Raw genomic sequence first — 21,664 nt, 5'->3', positions numbered from 1 at the left:
CGAATATCCTACCCATGGGACATCAAAAACTGTAATATCCTATGTTTCACGGAATCGTGGCTGAATGACGATATGGATATTCAGCTAGCGGGATACACGCTGCACCGGCAAGATAGAACAGCACACTCCGGTAAGACGGGGGGGGGGGGGGGTCTGTGCATATTTGTAAACAACAGCTGGTGCACGAAATCTAAGGAAGTCTCTAAATTTTGCTCGCCTGAAGTAGAGTATATTGTGATAAATTGCTAAAAAAAAGCTATACTTTTCGTGGCTGTTTATTTACCACCACAGACAGATGCTGGCACAAAGACCGCACTCAGTCAGCTGTATAAGGAAATAAGCAAACAGGAAACCATTCACCCAGAGGCGGCGCTCTTAGTTGCCGGAGACTTTAATGCAGGGAAACATATCAGTTCTACCAAATTTCCATCAACATGTTAAATGTGCAACCAGAGGAAAAAAAAATCTAGATCACCTGTACTCCACACACAGAGACGCGTACAAAGCTCTCCCTCGCCCTCTATTTGGTAAATCCGACCACAACTCTATCCTCCTGATTCCCGCTTACAAGCAAAAATGAAAGCAGGAAGCACCAGTGACTCGGTCTATAAAAAGTGGTCAGATAAAGCAGATACTAAACTACAGGACTGTTTTGCTATCACAGACTGGAACATGTTCCGTGATTCTTCCGATGGTATTGAGGAGTACACCACATCAGTCACTGGCTAACCAGAAGCCATGGATTACAGGCAACATTCGCACTGAGCTAAAGGGTAGAGCTGCTGCTTTCAAGGTGCGGGACTCTAACCCGGAAGCTTACAAGACATCCTGCTATGCCCTGCGACGAACCATCAAACAGGCAAAGCGTCAATACAGGGCTAAGATTGAATAATACTACACCGGCTCTGATGCTTGTCTTATGTGGCAGGGCTTGCAAACTATTACAGACTACAAAGGGAAGCACAGCCGCGAGCTGCCCAGTGACACGAGCCTACCAGACGAGCTAAATCACTTCTATGCTCACTTCGAGGCAAGCAACACTGAGGCATGCATGAGAGCATCAGCTGTTCCGGACGACTGTGTGATCACGCTCTCCGTAGCTGACGTGAGTAAGACCTTTAAACAGGTCAACATACACAAGACTGCGGGGCCAGACGGATTACCAGGACGTGTGCTCCGGACATGTGCTGACCAACTGGCAGGTGTCTTCACTGACATTTTCAACATGTCCCTGATTGAGTCTGTAATATCAACATGTTTCAAGCAGACCACCATAGTCCCTGTGCCCAAGAACACAAAGGCAACCTGCCTAAATGACTACAGACCCGTAGCACTCACGTCCGTAGCCATGAAGTGCTTTGAAAGGTTAGTAATGGCTCACATCAACACCATTATCCCAGAAACCCTAGACCCACTCCAATTTGCATACCGCCCAAACAGATCCACAGATGATGCAATCTCTATTGCACTCCACACTGCCCTTTCCCACCTGGACAAAAGGAACACTTATGTGAGAATGCTATTCATTGACTACAGCTCAGCGTTCCACACCATAGTGCCCTCAAAGCTCATCACTAAGCTAAGGATCCTGGGACTAAACACCTTCCTCTGCAACTGGATCCTGGACTTCCTGACGAGCCGCCCCTAGGTGGTGAAGGTAGGTAGCAACACATCTGCCACGCTGATCCTCAACACTGGAGCTCCCCAGGGGTGCGTGCTCAGTCCCCTCCTGTACTCCCTGTTCACCCACGACTGCATGGCCAGGCACGACTCCAACACCATCATTAAGTTTGAAGAAGACACAACACTGATCACCGACAACGACGAGACAGCCTATAGGGAGGAAGTCAGAGACCTGGCCGGGTGGTGCCAGAATAACAACCTATCCCTCAACGTAACCAAGACTAAGGAGATTATTGTGGACTACAGGCAAAGGAGGACCGAGCACGCCCCCATTCTCATCGATGGGGCTGTAGTGGAGCAGGTTGAGAGATTCAAGTTCCTTGGTGTCCACATCAACAACAAACTAGAATGGTCCAAACACACCAAGACAGTCGTGAAGAGGGCACGACAATGCCTATTCCCCCTCAGGAAACTAAAAAGATTTGGCATGGGTCCTGAGATCCTCAAAAGGTTCTACAGCTGCAACATCGAGAGCATCCTGACTGGTTGCATCACTGCCTGGTATGGCAATTGCTCGGCCTCTGACCGCAAGGCACTACAGAGGGTAGTGCGTACGGCCCAGTACATCACTGGGGCTAAGCTGCCTGCCATCCAGGACCTCTACACCAGGCGGTGTCAGAGGAAGGCCCTAAAAATTGTCAAAGACCCCAGCCACCCCAGTCATAGACTGTTCTCTCTACTACCGCATGGCAAGTGGTACCGGAGTGCCAAGTCTAGGACAAAAAGGCTTCCCAACAGTTTTTACCCCTAAGCCATAAGACTCCTGAACAGGTATTCAAATGGTTACCCGGACTATTTGCATTGTGTGCCCCTCAATCAGCCTGACTAACCGGTGTCTGTATGTAGCCTCACTACTTCTTTAGCCTCGCTACTGTATATAGCCTGTCTTTTTACTGTTGTTTTATTTCTTTACCTACCTATTGTTCACCTAATACCTTTTTTGCACTATTGGTTAGAGACTGTAAGTGAGCATTTCACTGTAAGGTCTACCTACACCTGTTGTATTCAGCACACGTGACAAATAAACTTTGATTTGAAGCTACCTGCCCTCCAGGACAGCTACAGCACCCGATGTCACAGGAAGGCCAAAAAGATCATCAAGGACAACAAACACCCGAGCCACTGCCTGTTCACCCCGCTATCATCCAGAAGGCGAGGTCAGTACAAGTGCATCAAAGCTGGGACCGAGAGACTGAAAAACAGCTTCTATCTCAAGGCCATCAGACTGTTAAACAGCCATCACTAACATAGAGTGGCTGCTGCCAACATACAGACTCAAATCTCTGGCCACTTTAATAAAATTAATAAATGGATTTAATAAATGTATCACTAGTCACTTTAAATAACGCCACTTTAAAAATGTCTACATATCCTACATTACTCATCTCATATGTATATATTGTATTCTATACCATCTACTGCATCTTGCCTATGCCGCAAGGCCATCGCTCATGATTATCGCTCATCATATTTATATGTATATATTCTTATTCATCCCTTTACATTTGTGTGTATAAGAAGCACAAGCATTTCGCTACACTCGCATTAACATCTGCTAACCATGTGTATGTGACCAATCAAATTTGTTTTGAACATTTGAAACATCTTTATCCTTTTGTAACCTTTATGAGTGCAATGTTTACTGTACATGTTTTTTTATGCTTTTTGTTTCTTCTCACTGTTGCTTATTGTTTATTTCACTTGCTTTGGCAATGTAAAATAGATTTCCCAAGCCAATAAAGCCCCTTTGAATGGAATTTAATTGAATTGAGAGAGAGAGAGAGAGAGAGAGAGAGAGAGAGAGAGAGAGAGAGAGAGAGAGAGAGAGAGAGAGTGAGTGATTGATAGAGAAAGAAATGCCCCACTCAGGTAGGATAATCTTTCAGAACTGGCACTGTAGTATGGGGATGATTATTCCCAGTGATTTCCCTGGCTGTTTCTTCTTCTCACACCACTCCCTGACAAAAGTAAAATGGAAGACCAGGCTGTGAATTCATAGTTTCATCCCTATGGAGAAAACATGGCTTAAAATAAAGACTTTCAAGTTATCTCTGTTTATCTGGAGATCTTGTGTGTTGGGTTGGCGCCCCCCCTTGGGTTGTGCCGTGGCGGAGATCTTTGTGGGCTATACTCGGCCTTGTCTCAGGATGGTAAGTTGGTGGTTGAAGATATCCCTCTAGTGGTGTGGGGGCTGTGCTTTGGCAAAGTGGGTGGGGTTATATCCTGCCTGTTTGGCCCTGTACGGGGGTATCATCGGATGGGGCCACAGTGTCTCCTGACCCCTCCTGTCTCAGCCTCCAGTATTTATGCTGCAGTAGTTCATGTGTCAGGGGGCTAGGGTCAGTCTGTTATATCTGGAGTATTTCTCCTGTCTTATCCGGTGTCCTGTGTGAATTTAAGTATGCTCTCTCTAATTCTCTCTTACTCTCTTTCTTTCTCTCTCTCGGAGGACCTGAGCCCTAGGACCATGCCTCAGGACTACCTGGCATGATGACTCCTTGCTGTCCCTAGTCCACCTGGCCGTGCGGCTGCTCCAGTTTCAACTGTTCTGCCTGCGGCTATGACCTGTTCACCGGACGTGCTACCTGTCCCAGACCTGCTGTTTTCAACTCTCTAGAGACAGCAGGAGCGGTAGAGATACTCTCAATGATTGGCTAGGAAAAGCCAACTGACAATTACTCCTGAGGTGCTTACTTGTTGCACCCTCAACAACTACTGTGATTATTATTATTTGACCATGCGGGTCATTTATGAACATTTGAACATCTTGGCCATGTTCTGTTATAATCTCCACCCGGCACAGCCAGAAGAGGACTGGCCACCCCTCATAGCCTGGTTCCTCTCTAGGTTTCTTCCTAGGTTTTGGCCATTCTAGGGAGTTTTTCCTAGCCACCGTGCTTCTATACCTGCATTGCTTGCTGTTTTGGGGTTTTAGGCTGGGTTTCTGTACAGCACTTTGATATATCAGCTGATGGAAGAAGGGCTATAAAAATAAATGTGATTTGATTTGAAGGGGTGGTATACAACCAAGACAGAATTAGTGGTATAATTAGATTTAATCTATTATATTATCAATTTCAACCCTATGTAACTGCTTTATACTTTAACCTAAGATCTACTGACAGGCCATTATTTATATGAAATACATTTCATCAATCAAATGCATTTCATTGTTTAATAACATCATGCTGAGATATAACCAGGAATCCCACCATTGACTAACATAAAAAAAGATGGAAAAATCTTAAAACTGCTTAAAACATTCAGGACTCTGTCGCACGCGCAGCCCTTGGGAAGCAACATTACGAAACATGAAAACCCCAATATTTTTAAGTCTCTCTGAAAGATCATGCTAATTTTGTGTTTTCGGTACATTCTTTAAAATAAAAAAATGATTGGCTACATTTTATATTTTTACTTGATTGTAGCAAAAGTCCAACTGCAGAGTATACAAATGTCCTTCTCCAAATATACACTGAGTATACCAAACATTTGGAACACCTTCCTAATATTGAGTTACCCCCCCACTTTTTCCCTCAGAACAGTCTCAATTTGTCAGGACATGGATTCGACAAGGTGTGGAAATCGTTACACAGGGATGCTGAATCATTTTGACTCCAATGCTTCACACAGTTGTTTCAAGTTGGCTGGATGTTCTTTGGGTGGTGGACCATTCTTGGTACACACAGGAAACTGTTGAGCGTGAAAAACCCAGCAGCGTTGCAATTCTTGACACAAACTAGTACGCCTGGCACCTACTACCATACCCTGTTCAAAGGCACTTAAATCTTGTGTCTTGCCCATTCACCAAACATTGCATTCCACAGTAAGAACCTCATACCAATGGTCAAGCATGGTGGTGGTAGTGTGATGGTTTGGGGATCCTTTGCTGCCTCAGCACTTGGCGACTTGCCTTAACAGAAGGAACCATGAATTCCGCACCGTATCAAAGAATTCTACAGGAGAATGTCAGGCCATCTGTCTGTGAGCTGAAGCTGAAGCACAGCTGGGTCATGCAGCAAGACAATGATCCAAAACACACAATGTGATCTAGATGAAAATGGCTAAAAAGCAACAAATTTGAAGTTTTGGAATGGCATAGTCTAAGTCCAGACCTAATCCCAATTGAGATGTTGTGGCAGAACTTGAAACGATCAATTCATGCTTGAAAACCCACAAATGTCGCTGAGTTAAAGCATTTCTGCATGGAAGAGTTGGCCAAAATTCCTCCACAGCAACATGAGAGACTGATCAACAACTACAGGAATCGTTTAGTTGGGGTCATTGCAACTAAATGTGGCACAAACAGTTATTGAGTGTAAGAGGGCAATTACTTTTTCACACGGGGCATTGGGTGTTGCATAACTTTGTTTATGAAATACATTTTTAAAAGTATGTAATAGTTGTGTTATTTGTTCACTCAGGTTCCCTTTATCTAATATTAGGTTTTGGTTGAAGATCGATCTAATAACATTCACTATCAAAAATAAGGGGGCAAATACTTTTTCACAGCATTGTAAGTTGCTCTTATACCTATGCATAATAACAGTTCCTATTCTACTTTTGTAATTACAAATCCACTCTCAACTCCATTGTTTTGCAATTCAAATGCAATCACTAAAGTACTGTAACAGCATGTTAATACAGTGTTATTACTAGTGTAATTACATCGTTACTTACTACACAGTAAAGGGTTACCTATAATAATTTTGGAAACACTGAGGGAAACAAGAACATGAATGGATGGATACACAGAAAGAAAACACCCATGAAGCAAAGGCTGCAGGCATATAGCTTTGATCAGCATGGCTACAGAGATGGTTACAGACAGTTACACATCCTCAGTGAGTACACTGCCAGCATTCCCTGTTTCCCGTATCCCATATTATTGAAACTGACACAATGGGATCAAATTACATGAAAATGAAGGGGCCAGAGAGATTCTCTCTGAACAAGAGTAATGAGTTGAGCCAACAAGGACTTAGCCAGCCATCCGTTAGCTTTACATTATTTAACTTAAAGCTTATTAAGAGAATTCCAAATCTAGCTTGAATTAAAGATGAATGTTGAAAAACAGTTTACTTAGCGACTGTTATGTAAAGCAATAAAAAAGTGAGTGAGAGAACACTCAGATCTATTGTGCATTTATTGAACTTCACCCCAAGGCGCTAGCATGTCTAGTGCTCTATGACAGACAGGTCGGGCTGGATCGAGTCCTTCATGCACATAGTGAAAATGAATTGACTTCCTGGAAGTAGTTAATTAAGCACATGTTGACAGAATGGAAGTTCTGACACATAGAAAAGCGCTGGGTGAGATAGTGACAGAAAACTCTGACACCATGATAAGAGTCTCTCTCTCTCTCATAAATTAGCTTCCTGTGCACATTGATCCCTCTCCCCATCATCCCCTCTGATGGAGAGTAAGTGAGAGGCTCATTGTAGTGGACACACGCGCACTGACCCACTCTGGGAGTTAATTCGTTTTTATTGACTAGATAGAACACCTGCGTTTCCAGCTGTAACTTATCATGGTTAGCACAGGCTTCCAGGGAGCTGAGGCTCCATGCTTACAGCCCTAGTGTCCCCAACAAACACTCTCTCTGACCTTTGCTGAGCCTTGACTCCTTGTTCTCTTCTCATCTCTATGACCTGACCTCTGAACCTCCCTTATAACTGTTCATCTCAGCCAAATGTATAGCATTCTTATTAAACAGACGGGAAATGTACGATACCTGACTATCTAAGCCTGTACCTCAGAGTTATGGTACATAAGGTTAGATCAGATGAGTGAGTAGTGAGTACTCAGTAGTTGGTGCATTTCCATACAGGATTTACCTGTGTTTTACCCAAAAGGCTCAGACTTTTCTGTTTACATCTACGCGGGCCGGCATTCGTGTCTCACTGGGCCATGGCTCTGGCGGACCTGCTCTCACTTGGGGCCAATGCCAGGCCACTGGTACTTTTAGATTTCATTTACATAACAATGATTAACTGGAAACTTTAAGACCTTCTCACAAAGCAACTGTTTATGCAGAGGTTATGAATTCGGCGCTTCACAGTCCTCACTGTCAGTCCTAGCTATGGAAACACAATTTCCCTAGTTTTACATAAGGGTGTATACACTAATGTAACACTGGTGTTACAGTGGCAAAGGAGCTAGGTGTGATCTACTGAAGTTGACAGCTATATTCATATTTTTCTCTCCTTCACATCTTTGACGCAAGAGAGCAAATCAGGGTTTTGATTTAATTTTTTATTTGATTCTCTTTTCCTTTCACTCAAAGAGAACTGAGAATTTCCAATCAATATGCCTTGCACTGAGTTTCTACTATAAGCCCCACAGCAGGCAAACACGTCACACCAAAAGGACACAACGATCCTCTCACTGCAGGGCAGTGTTACCTCCGCTCTTACTCATTTCACCCCTACAAGAGACAAGATGAATGAGAACACTCATAGTAGCAGTGCGTAGGTAAAATCACTGCTGAAGACAGAAAAAAAGCCATATTACAACTTATATGTTGTGATAATTGCGTTGTTTGCTCTATAACCTGTTAGCTCATATGCCTTGCGACCGTGATATATAGGCCTAAAGGTCGAGACAATAAGACACAGTTGCAGAATAAATTCAACCACACCTTTGTTTCATCACAAAACTGGAGAGCAACTTCTGTCCAGTGAAGTCGACAAAGCATATTGCAAACAGTTACATGACCTACAGCATGGTCAAGCAAGTTAATGTTTCCGACATTTTCGGACCACTAAACAACTATTGATTTAGAACCACGGAGAGTTACCACAAGTCACAAGGAAAACTGCCTCCACTATTCCAGCACCATTTCAACATCAACATTTCAACATTATCAAATCACCTATGCTTAGTCTAATACAGTGACAACTAAAAGACACCAAAAACAATTTAGTCCAATCAATGTAAGCTAAATATGATGTGGCTGTCCATGGTTCTGATCTGTGTGTGTGTGTGCACGTTCGTGCAAGTAGAAAAAACATGTTGACTCACCCTACAGTACTTCTAGAGAAACGCCAATGCCCTCCTTCATGTTGATGAAACGGTCTGTCACTCTGTCATACAGTACACGCTTTTATTTTTTGTTGTCCTAGGCTACCTGGCTAAAATGCTTGCTCGCTACCCTAACTTCCTTTCATGGGCAACGTTAGTTAACATTAGTCTTCTACGGCTAGCTACATATTGAACTTCCACCCTCTCAGGCCAGGGGCACAATGTATGAATTAATGGTTGGATCAGAATCACTGTTATAATCATTGGCCAGTACAGAGAATTAGGTAAAACCACAAGTCCAAATCCCTATCTCCATCCATGGATAATTTAAGAAATCGCCACTGGAGGACAACAACACAATTCAAGTTGTTTTTGTCAATGACGTATATTCTCAATGTGATTTGATAAGAGTGACGCCAAATCCAAACTGACTTCCCTTCACACTTTTTTTGGGGTGTGCCAGGACTAATCGCAGTTGACATCACTCAGTTTAGCGCAACGCTAATTGGCTATTATTTTTAACTTTTTTTTATCAAGGGAGGCCAAATGCTCACCTGCGGCAACAATGTCATACTCTTTTGGACCAGACAGCATCTGATAGATGGCCTACATATACAGAGGGGCACTGTTTCGCCTGCTCGAATGCTTTCTCCGGTGAGATACATTCAGCATCTTGCGAAAAGGACAAATATGAAACACAGAGAGAAGAAAGATAAAATAATGAATGTGTTTTTCTTTTTTTCTTAGTCAATTTTTTTGGGAAGCCTGGCTTCCCTTGGCTTCATGAATACACGTCACTGAACATTCATGTTATGATCAAACGACCAATGTTTACCACTGCCAATTCTTACTTACAGTACTTCTTATGACTTAGTTACAGCTCATGAAGTGCAAGTTAGTGTACATGCATAGTAAAGATGATATTAATAGGCTTGCTTTGCTGGGAATGATTATCACTATGACTCACGATCTGTTGCAAATATTTAACATATTCCATACATTACTGAGAGCGATTTGTCATATTCCTGGAATTCCCGTGGGAGCTATGTCTCAAGGTGCCATTGCAGGGTACAGTCACCGGGGACACCGGGTCTTGCATTGATCCTAGACCAGCGGTAGAAAAAGTAAAAGTCTAAAAGTATTTGGTTTTAAATATACTTAAGTATCAAAAGTAAATGTAATTGCTAAAATACACTTAAGTATCAACATGTAAAAGTATGAATCATTTCAAATTCCTTATATAAAGCAAACCAGGCAGCAGCATTTTTTAAATTAAAAAAACATATGTACGGATAGCCGGGGGCATGCTCCAACACTCAGACATAATTTACAAACGAAGCATGTGTGTTTAGTGAGTCCGCCAGATCAGAGGCAGTAGGGATGACCAGGGATTTCTCTTGATAAGTGCATGAATTGGACCATTTTCCTGTCCTGCTAAGCATTCAAAATGTAACAAGTACTTCTGGGTGTCAGGGAAAATGTATGGAGTAAAAAGTAAAGAATTTCATTAGGAATGTAGTGACGTAAAAGTAGGCAGAAATATAAATATTAAAGTACAGATACCCCAAAAAACTCCTTAAGTAGTACTTTCAAGTATTTTTACACCACTGTCCCAGACCCCCCCATCCCAAGTGGTCAACCATGGAATCTGCTGTCTACACAGAACAAAGCACAATGGACATAAGCTGCACTGACCTTGAGGTGATGGGAGCCAATGGAGTTATGTTCTTCCTCAAGAGCCCTTTAGGAACATAACCACACACAACTCAGTAGTGCTAGAGGACACAAGTTCCTGTAACTCCTCAGAACAGAAGTATGTCGGTCTATCCATAAATATTAATTCTCAGGCTTGACTAAGGGTGAAGAGTCGAGGTGTGTCACGCTCAGCTGCCGTTTCATTTCACAGTGTTTGTTAAGGGACTCCACACCACGCTAAGTTCCTGCTGGAGAGAGGATGTGGGGAGTGGGTGAGGGGAGGAGGGTAATTATTTAATTATTGGGGCAGGGCTGATGTGAAGATGTGTGTGGAGAGCTCAGAGGGGCGTTGTCTGATGAATCATATAGTGGAGAAATTCAGGTGAAGAAATTAAATTCCTCCCCATATGCTCCTTAAAGACTGTAAACTCTACAGCAACCAAACCAGAAGCTTAATTTGCAAACAAAGGATTCAGGAGAGGCGCTTTATACTGCCTCACTTAATTGTGAAATTGTGGGATAAAGTGGATGCAATTCTCCTGGAGAGCCTGAACCTGATTTAATGAGGAATTAATGTCTGCTCCATATGCCTGTGTACTGCAGTGAACTACCTTTAGAACACTTTCAAACCACAGAGGCATAACTTCTGGAGGAGGGGGTAGAGAGAGAGAGAGAAGTGAGGAGAAAAAGAGAGTGAGAAAGAAGCATATTGGTATGGGATGCTGCTTCCAAAGGTTGTGGTGTATGTGCATAAATTAAATATGATTTTTCTTTTTACACATCATTTTGACGCGAAAATAACAGTTAGAGTTGAGGGATTGCTCTGATCCGCACTGACAGAAAGGAGGACTATCTAATGCTTGTGCGCATCCGGAGGCTCACATGTTTAGATGAGATACTGGGCTACTCTCTGGAGAGTCTACCATGGTAAAGCAGATGAGATTCATTCATGATTTATTTCCATCGGCATGTTTTCCCTATTAAATTCCCCAATGAATAGTAGGCTATTACATCAGCACCCTCCTTTGAAGAGGGAATCAAGGTGGTTGTTTGAATTGTCCTGATAAAGCATACAACTATTACAGAACACAGATAAGCCAATATAATGCATAGGCTATTATGAGAACTAGACAACGGACTTTGTTCATCTTGAATGTTTTATTCATTCTCACACCACACACATTGACGCTTCGACTGAGCGTGACGATCTAGTGTAGTAGACTAGGCTACCCGGTACCCAATAACAAAGTGCATGTGAATTCAAATGTATTAGAATAGATGACCATAGAGTACACTATAGAGTAACTAGCCTCCCGGGGTAATTGCCCCACCCCCCATAGTTTGTTCGCCTAAGCATGACTATCATCCTCATACCACATTCTGACTAAACGTTGCTTTTTTTAGTGTCAGCAACTGGACATTGTTCTTAGGGGGCTAGTTACCTTAATATGGTCAAATGAGAGTAAAAAACAAAACAGTCAATTGTTTACTTGAAATTAAAGTCAGTTGCCACATATCTTCACAATCATTTAATTTATTTTAATGCGTAATCTATTTTCCCCACGTCAGAAAATTAATTTTCCTTTCAAACATTTCATATATTCTAACTCAACCATTTCGTCCCTCGGCACCGAGCAAATTTGGAATTGGAACCTTTTCCGGTGTCCACTTTCGCGCGACTCGTTCCCCTATAATTACGAGACGCGTTTGATAAATGCCACTTGTGAACCCCAAACATAATACTTACAAATTAAACACTTATTTATATGGAAAATGTACATTTCTAAAAGTAAACACTTACTCAGATGGAGAGCAACAGGCAAGAAAAGACACGCGTAATTCACGAGCGATACCATTCTGCTCAGGCCGCTCAACTCAGGAAAAAAAGACCACGTCCAAATGTTACAATCCGTTTGCTGAGCACAGCTACTTTGCTACCTGCCTCAGCAGGGTAATACTACATAGGTGATACAGTATCTCGCATCTTGCGCAAGAGAAGAGCCCCTACTCACTCCTATGTGCATCTAGTGCGCGTGAGGGAGGGCGCATGTGTGTGACCAGGGCAGACTCAATCTCATCTCTATGTATCATTCGATGGATATCGGTCTATACCGCAAAACAAACATTCGCATGTCAAAAACTTACCATCTTTGTTTTTTTCCTGCGAGTTTACGCAACTGAATCAAACGCGGGATATTTATTATCTTGACAAAAGGTACAAACTTCACTGTGGTGTCAAATAGGAGACATGTGAAATAAAAAAACACTGAAATCTATTGAAGTAATTTATTTTTTATTCCAAAATGTTGAGGGTAAAATATACAACACAATCCAAGCACAGGGAACAAAACACGATGGAAATTACAAAACGATCCACATTGGGTCAGGATAATACAGGATAATATTCTTTGTAAACTAGGAAAAAAATATATATACTGTATAGCGATTATGTGCAAGCTTCCTATCAAAATACAGGTCTGTGATTCTTGAGGCTTAACCCTGATCAATATGAAACATAAAACTACCTAAGAGCATGGAAACCATCCTGCTTTTACACTTCAGGTCACAATTGCTATTCCAAATGAACATTAGTTTAAGTGAATCGAGCACTCAGTGAAAAGGGTCCGTTTCCAGAAATCCAGACATGTAACTTTCAGTACAATAAAGGATGGATAGTCCACCTACCCGACCATGGACAGATTCGTCCTCTCTCAACCTTGTGCAGAAAAATAAAAACGAGATTCATGTCTGCTTTACACAGCTTTGTGGCTTTGTAAAACAGATGGCTTATAACCTTGAAGATAGTGGTTTGCCTTTTTAATGCATGATCCCCCCAGAGCAGGGATTGGCAACTGTCGGCCAGCAGTCCTCCCCTTCGAAGGCCCGCGAATCAACCCCCTTCCCCCAAAAGGAACTCAGTTGGGGTCTCAATTTACTGTTGCAAGTTAGAATAGACTAAAGAAGGTGCAGTTTCAAAATATGGTTGTGCATCAGCAGTTTTACTGTTGTCCGTCACTGATAGTAAGTCAATTTGCTCATGTCAGCCCCAAAAAATTATTCAGATTGCCAGGTTAGCTTAGCGACCAAATACCTAAACTAATCATGTTCTAATTACCGTCAGGGGTCCCCATTGATATTGTTAGTATCACTGAGACACCATTTTAAAAATAGCAAAGATCTTCTCCACCCCATGGAAAAACGTGTAGAATTGCAGCAACCTTGCTTTAAAAACGTCAACATTTACTCTACACCCCATGTCGAAATGTGTAGAATTGCACGAAATTAACTAAAACTTAAAAAAAATGTTTATCTGCTGTCAAGAGGTGGGCATTAAGAAGTTTTGCTTGCAATGTGTGTGGGGTATGGATGTGGGTACACAGACTCGGTATCTGCAGCCCCTCATTTGTTCAGATTTTTTGTATCCCCCACCCCATCAAAGTCACCCATCCCTGCTCCAGAGTATGCCTAGCGTTTTGTCTATCAATCAAATCAGCAGCTAAAGATGATCTGGCAACTATACACTGAGTGTACAAAACATTAAGGACACCTACTCTTTCCATAACAGACTGACCAGGTGAATCCAGGTGAAAGCTACAATTCCTTACTGATGTCACCTGTTAAATCCACTTAAATCAGTGTATCTGAAGGGGAGGGGCATGTTAAAGAATTTTTAAACATTCGAGAGATGGATTGTGTATGTGTGCCATTGAGAGGTTGAATGGCCAATACAAAATATGTAAGTGCCTTTGAAAGGGGTATGGTAGTAGTTGCCAGATACCGATTTGTGTCAAGAACTGGAACACTGCTGGGGTTTTTCATGCTCAACAATGATCCACCACCCAAAGGACATCCAGTCAACTTGACAACTGTGGAAAGCATTGGAGTCAACATGGGCCAGCATCCCTGTGGAATGCATTCGACACCTTGTAGAGTCCATGCCCCGACGAATTCAGACTGGGGGGAGGGAGTGCAACGTATTAGGAAGGTGTTCTTAATGTTTTGTACACTCAGTGTATAGTGTTCACTGATGAAACTCAGTAATTGAAGCAAAAAAAAGGAATCAGGAATCACCTTTTAACAATTTATGATAAATAAATTGGACCGCCAAAGGTGACCATCACTACAGTCAAACTAAAACATAATTATGGCCTAGTTAAATAAGCATGTTGTTTCAGGACTAATGTGCTGTATACGGAATGGCAAGAAACACCGCCAAGCTTAGCTCACACTGCCCTATGACACCTTATTCTGTTTTAGGTTGAAGGAATTTTAAAACAGATGACACCAGAACCACCATAAATAATAACTGTCCATGCAATTAGATGGCAAGACATCAATAGCAGAGATTGACATTTTGGTATACACTAGACAAGTTTAGAATAGGTTTAAACGTTTCCTATCACTCATACAGTAAAGTGGAATCACATACCCAAGCAAATTTAGATAAGACTTATTCTAGCAAGCCCCTATTGTCAAATAATGTTTGTATACCTAACACACAGATTCTCTCACTGTGCCATTTGAGCCCTTGTTTGCAAAAGAAGACATTGATGAGAGGTGCGAAAAAGCCCAGTCACCAATTTTTACAGTCAGGAAAATAGTTGGTTTACAAATGGCACAACAGACTAAAAGGTGGTGGAGGGCAAATTCCCATGCGTGAAGTACAATAAGGCACTTTCTATAAAGGTTTTGTAGCACATGAAGGGTTTGAGATGGAAAACCTACAAAGTCTTATTCACTTGAATCTGTGCAACTTGAATGGTTACAATAAACTGACCACAGTGGCAGAGCAGGCAGGCATTGTGCAGTTGACGTTCATAATGCAACCCAACATTGGAGTGTCAAAGGTCTGTACCAGGCCCCACCCCCCAGTTTTGCTGTACTTTCCCACTAGACTTTGTAAGCTTCTATAGAAACCTCGCTAAAAAAATATAAATGTGATTGCATTTTCACAACGGGCTGTCCTCTAGAGACCAGGATCAGGTTTACACACATTACTTGGGTATCCAAAAGCAAGAGACATAATCAGTTAGAAGCATTTACTATGGATGATAATTACTTCAAATAAGTCTGAGGAAGTATACAAGTCATACAAATGTTAAGGATTATTGAGATACATACATAAAAAAAAAAAAGGGGGCACAAAAGAAAATAAAGATTTTTCAGGGGCATGAGTGAATTTCACTGAGGTTCCATAAAATAAAAATCAAACAAAGTTGACCGTGACCCTATAAAAAGGACAGCCATTTCAGTTTCTCAGACTCCACAAGCTGTCCTCTTTACATAGTAATATGGTCAGTCTAATATATAGGAAAGAGCAGAGAAAGGCTTTATTACAATACTAACAGTGGAGATTCAAAGCCTACTGTATAAGTCCATCAAAGCAAAATACCATTCTGAACTAAAGTCAGAACTTTGGATTTAACAGAATGGTTGAACATACAGAAAACATAAAGGGCCCACCCATCTGTTTCGACAGTCTACATTTAGGATAGTTTTTTTCCTCTAACAAACTCTTGCTGCTATGACAGGGAAATGGACTGAAATAAGCAAATGGCAAGGTTCATAGATCTTATGATGAACAGGGGGTTTCAAACTGAGAAAAATCCTTCAAATCTACAAGTCCAAAAAGGGAAAACCCAGTCAGTTCTTGCCATTTTTACCACTTAAATGAGAACAAAAAATAAATTCAATTGCAATGTATAATGCATCAGAGCGAGCCGAGGGTACAGGAAGATCAGAGCAATTACACAACATGCTCACATCTCTTTAACTAAATGCCACTCCCCTCAGCACCTCAATGAAACTCACTGCACCATATTCTAACTGTATGGGAGCAGAGCAGAAAGAGAAGGGGCTCCATCGATGGGCACCAAGTACAGAACTAGTGATTGACCAGGCCCTGAAGCATCATCACCAGGCGCCGGGCTCTCTTGCTAAGAGGACTGTGTGGGTCCTGTTGCAGGAACTGGAACAGTTTCTGTCGGACCTGGGACAGCACAGTACTCATGTGGTCTCTCGTCACCGGATCACCATGGTCCAGGTTCATCACAGCATCCTCCAAGTAACTGATACAGACAGAGAAGTTTACCGTGGGCTTTCAAAATACTCAAATTGTACCATTTAAGCCAATAGTGTTATAAATAAAGTCACCTTTATTTCCTTGCAGCCGAAGGCAAAAATTTGAATGGCTTGATTAAAACAGAGTAAATGCAGTGTTGTGACTGATCACCCAGCAGCACTGTCCCGTTATCCAATCCAGATGGCTCAACCCAAATTAATCCCATCAGATTGTTTTAATTTTACATCTGTAGACCCAATCGAATGCATTTAAAACCTCTAAACACAGTTAACTCAATGGTAATCTTGGGGTTTAAGAACCATTAATCTCCCTACGCTCAAAGTGCCCAATTACTCTTTAATTTCAGCTAAACCCACCCCCACACACATTGAACAACAGCCAGCCCTATCAGGTCTCTTCTCTACTAAACCTGATATGCCTTTAAAAGCCCTTGCACGCAAAGTACATTTTTTGGGGGGACGATGACATGAAATGTGCATGATATAAGATATGAAATATTCAAGAGCAGCACATCTCTTCTGTGATATATCTTGCACACCTGGTTTAAAACAGTTGCACTGCAACAGCCAATCAATACCATGCATTAAGGCATTGGACTGTATGCAAACACCTTTTAGGTGTACATCAGAGAGATGTAACCACACTCCACACACAGATTCAGTCCCACAGATGGCGTAGAACTCAACAGCTGGCCAGTAACAGGCTGATAGTTTTTAGGGTGCAATTCAAACTGGATTGAGACTGGTCATTTGAGCTTTTAAAGAGCATTAAAAGAAACTTGGCACATCATTGTCTGGACATTATTCCAATATTCATAGGCCCATCCTGTTCCCATAACACACATTTGTTAAGTGAGCCAGAAGGGTGAAAAGCATTACATCTGCAGTTTGATACAGCTCAACATGGAGCAAATGTGACTAAGGGACCCCCCACACACACTGCACTGAATGTTGATCTTCCGTTCGTCTGCAGTTTGTTCGGCAGGGTGTTTTAGGGACACCTGACGTCTGACTGCCGACATTTTCTCGTGATTGAACATGTAGAATCAGATTGCAAATTACATCCGGTGCTCTAAATCAGAGGTGCTAGGTACTCTCAGCCGGCAAACGCTACGGGTGTGTCCGAGCCTTAGTGGCAACATGTAACATTTTGGGAGACCCAGCCATATTCAGACTTGAGTTATAGATATATCATTCTACTTGAAAGTAAGTCTAAGAAGCAGTAGGTCTGTTCTATGTGCTCAACTTAAATTTAGTTTTAAGGTCTTTTACAGTGTATTCGGAAAGTATTCAGACCCCTTAACCTTTCGCAAATTTTGTGACGTACAGCCTTATTCTAAAATTGACTAAACAAATGTTTTTCCTCTTCCACACACAATGATAAATCGAAAACAGGTTTAGACATTTTTATAAGTGCATTAAAAATTAAGAGAAATTTCTTTTTTTACAACTATTCAGACCCTTTGCTATGAGACACAAAATTGAGCTCCGGTGCATCCTGTTTCCATTGATCATCCTTAAGATGTTTCTACAACTTGTAGTCCACCTGTGGTAAATTCAATTGATTGGAAAGGCACACACCTGTCTATATAAGGTCCCACAGTTGACAGTGCATGTCAAACAAAAACCAAGCCATAAGGTCGAAGGAATTGCCCATAGAGCTCAAAGACAAGATTGTCGAGGCACAGATCTGGGGAAGGGTAGCAAAAATTGTCTGCAATATTTATGGTCCCCAAAAACACTGTGGCCTCCATTCTTAAATGGAAGAAGTTTGGAACCACCAAGACTGATCCTAGAGCTGGCTGCCTGCCAAACTGAGCAATCGAGGGAAAAAGTCCTTGGTCAGGGAGGTCACTGACAGAGTTCCTCTGTGGAGATGAGAACCTTCCACAAGGACAACCATCTCTGCAGCACCCCACTAATCAGGTCTTTATGGTAGAGTGACCAGACTTCGGAAGCCACTCCTCAGTAAAGGCACATGACAGCCCGCATGGAGTTTGCCAAAAGGCACCTAAAGGACTCTGACAATGAGAAACAAGATTCTCTGGACTGACCAAGATTGAACTATTTTGCCTGAATGCCAAGCGTCACATCTGGAGGAAACCTGGCACCATCCCTACAGTGAAGCATGGTGGCAGCATCATGCTGTGGGGATGTTTTTCAGTGGCAGGGACTGGGAGACTAGTCAGGATCAAGTCAAAGATGAATGTAGCAAAGTACAGAGAGATCCTTGATGAAAACCTGCTCCAGAGACCTCCGGACCTGACTGGGGTGAATGATCACCTTCCATCAGGACAACGACCCTATCAAGACAACGCAGGAGTGGCTTTGTGACAAATCTCTGAATGTCCTTGAGTGGCCCAGCCAGAGCCCGGACTTGAACCCAATCTAACATTTCTGGACAGACCAGAAAATAGCTGTACAGCAACACTCCCCATCCAATCTGACAGCGCTTGAGAGGATGTGCATAGAATGGGAGAAACTCCCCAAATATAGGCGTGCAAAGATTGTAGTGCCATACCCAAGAAGACTCGAGGCTATAATTGATGCCAAACGTGCTTCAACAAAGTAATGAGTAAAGGGTCTGAAAACTCAGGTGAAATTTCCATTTTGTATTCTTTTTATATAAATTAGCAAAAAAAATATTAAATCTTGCTTTTTCATTATGGGGTAGATTGAGGGAAAAAAAACAATTTTAGAATAAGGTTGTAACGTAACAAAATGTGGAAAATGATGCCTGAATACTTTCGAATGCACTGTATTTTCAATTTTTTGCACCAGCTGAAACAATATGTTTGGTTATGGAAAATATATATTTAACAGCTGTTTAGATAGTGTAGAGAATCATTGTACCATCTTATTTTGTCACAAACTGAAATTAGGCTAACTATTAGTTTTAGCAACCAGGAAATTGCGTTGCGATTTCAGCATAGCGTAACTTTAAAGGGTAACTCTGCCACTTTTCAACTGCATACCCTCATTGACCTCATTATCTACAGCACCTAACCAGTGTCTACATATGGGGAAAATAGCTGCATTTCTACATTGTACAGGTTGATAAATCAGTTTTAATCCCAACCTGTGATGTCATAGGGACATTAGGACCTTCTCTACACTGGTTTGGTGCTGGAGATAATGAAAATGAGGTTGAAAAGTGTTCCTTATGGGAGGCTCGTAAGAGCACAAACCTGATTAAGATCAAACAAAAACGTCTAATCTCAAGCTGCCCATGGCCGACTTATTACATCCAAGGTGTGTAAGAATTTACATTGATGTGTTTTGAGTGTGTGTTTATATGTTTTAGCATGGGTGCATAGAGGGGTCTATGACGAGTTTGAGCATCAAATCTGTGGGTTATAACATGTTCCTGTGGGTGCACATGCATACCTGATCTTGAGCTCAGAGCGTGTGGCCAGGTTAGTGGATAGCTGCTGTATGAGGGACAGCAGCACTGGCTGGATCAGGGGGCAGGGATGCTGGCCAAACACCTGCTGGGAGTCGATGGTCTCGCACACATACAGAACCAGGTTCAGGTCAGAGGCTGACAGGGCCTACAGGGGAGGGGGTTGGAGGAGATGAGATCGATCAGACACCACAGGTACATTTTAAATGATGCCCTCGGACATCCCCCATGCAGTGGACGGGAGAGGCTGTGAGACTGATGGGATGGGTAGGTGCTTGGGCGGTATCCAGATTATCAGTCCTTTTCTCATGCCAGGATTTACGGTATTACCGGCATAGTACTACACAAGGGGCGCTAAAAAACGCAAGAAAAGCCCATTGTGCCTCCACCAGAATACTAACAAAATTAGAACAACGAAATCATAGATGCTTTTAGCTAAATGCTAACGAGTGAAAACAAACATAACTAATTGCAAAGACAGGCAAATCCAGCTAATAAAGTTATACAGCCTAGCTAGTAGCTACCGAATGATATTTTCGGTGAGTGTGGACATTTACAAGCGAACGTGAACAAAATAAATTGTGCAAATGAACAAAGTTGTGATGCATGCTTTTCTGAAGGAAGAGCAGCATGTGTACACAGAGCAGAGGGGAGTAGAGGAGAGAACAGAGGAGGAAAAAAACACTAGTAGAAGCACAGGGGGAAAATGGCAGCTGTACAGATTACAGAGCTCTTTGACTTCTCAAACACGGCAGAAAGACATAAGATATCTGATGGCAAACATTTAGTAGTGAATTTCATAAATGTGTTACTTCATCACCTCATATGCGCCTCACAACAGAGACTCACTGATAGATATAGAATTCTATGGACTCACCTGCTCCTGCTTTCTCCCATTGTGCCATTTACAAACAAACACGTGACTGGCTCAACTGTTCTGGGGAACTACAGTAAGCTTCATCATGTAAAATAATGTGACCGGTGAAATGAAGAATGTAATCTTCTTTTTCTCCTAACGTATTGCACAAGTTGACTGCAGGTATCAACTTAAAAAGTAGCTACAAATATGAAAGTTTCATGAAAAACGTTTGAAATAGTTGACGGTAATGAAAAACCCTCCCGTGTTTTTTCCCAAATGCCCCGGTATACATCTTACAGTATACCGCCCAAGCCCATGGCGGTGCATCGGGGAGCAGGACTCTCACCTGTTGGAAGGCCTGGTTGAGCTGTCCCTGCTGCAGCAGCTGCAGTATGTTGGCCTGCTGGGCCTGGTAGTCTAGGTGTGGGGTAGGGACGGGCGTGCCTGCAGCAGAGCGCATGGCCTGCATGATGCTGGAGGTCACAGCTGCCTGCTGCTCCTTCATGGCCATGCTCACCTCACCCTTCACTATGCGCTGCACCTGGGTCAGGATTGATTCCTGCAGGCTGGATGTAGGACAGAAGAAAATAGGCACAGTTATATAAACAAGGAATACTATCAAACATTTACAGTGCATTCAGAAACTATTCAGACCCCTTGACTTTTTGTTAAGTTACAGCCGTATTCTAAATTGATTAAACACACCCCCCCCCCTTATCTACACACACACAATACCCCATAATGACAAAGCGATAACAGGTTTAGACAATTTTGCAAATGTATTAAAAATAAAAAACATCCACATAAGTATTGAGACAATCTGCTATGAGACTCAAAATTGACCTCAGGTGCATCCCGTTTCCATTGATCATCCTTGAGATGTTTCTACAACGTCATATGAGTCCACCTGTGGTCAATTC

At 42.2% G+C, this 21,664-nt stretch overlaps 2 protein-coding genes across 3 annotated transcripts in view; both read right to left on the bottom strand.

Annotated features, from left to right (window-relative positions):
* The window catches only part of nrn1la (neuritin 1-like a), a 60,324-nt gene extending 47,841 nt beyond the window's left edge, over nt 1-12,483 (bottom strand). Inside the window, exon 1 of the mRNA XM_071343276.1 lies at nt 12,203-12,483. Coding sequence (XP_071199377.1) covers nt 12,203-12,257 — 55 coding nt within the window. The 5' untranslated portion in view covers nt 12,258-12,483. The remainder of the gene's footprint in view (nt 1-12,202) is intronic.
* Nucleotides 12,484-12,673: 190 nt separating this feature from the next.
* Nucleotides 12,674-21,664, bottom strand: part of edc4 (enhancer of mRNA decapping 4) — a 48,206-nt gene continuing 39,215 nt past the window's right edge. For both annotated transcript variants that reach the window (XM_071343278.1, XM_071343279.1), the window contains exons 27-29: nt 21,091-21,310; nt 19,870-20,033; nt 12,674-16,469 (exon numbers count right to left, since the gene is read on the bottom strand). In XM_071343278.1, coding sequence (XP_071199379.1) covers nt 16,286-16,469; nt 19,870-20,033; nt 21,091-21,310 — 568 coding nt within the window. In that variant the 3' untranslated portion in view covers nt 12,674-16,285. The remainder of the gene's footprint in view (nt 16,470-19,869; nt 20,034-21,090; nt 21,311-21,664) is intronic.

This window comes from Salvelinus alpinus, chromosome 15, assembly GCF_045679555.1.
Source record: "Salvelinus alpinus chromosome 15, SLU_Salpinus.1, whole genome shotgun sequence".
Classification (NCBI taxonomy): Eukaryota; Metazoa; Chordata; class Actinopteri; order Salmoniformes; family Salmonidae; genus Salvelinus; species Salvelinus alpinus.
The sequence above is the reverse complement of the archived record's forward strand: the minus strand, read 5'-3'. Positions and strand labels throughout refer to the sequence as shown.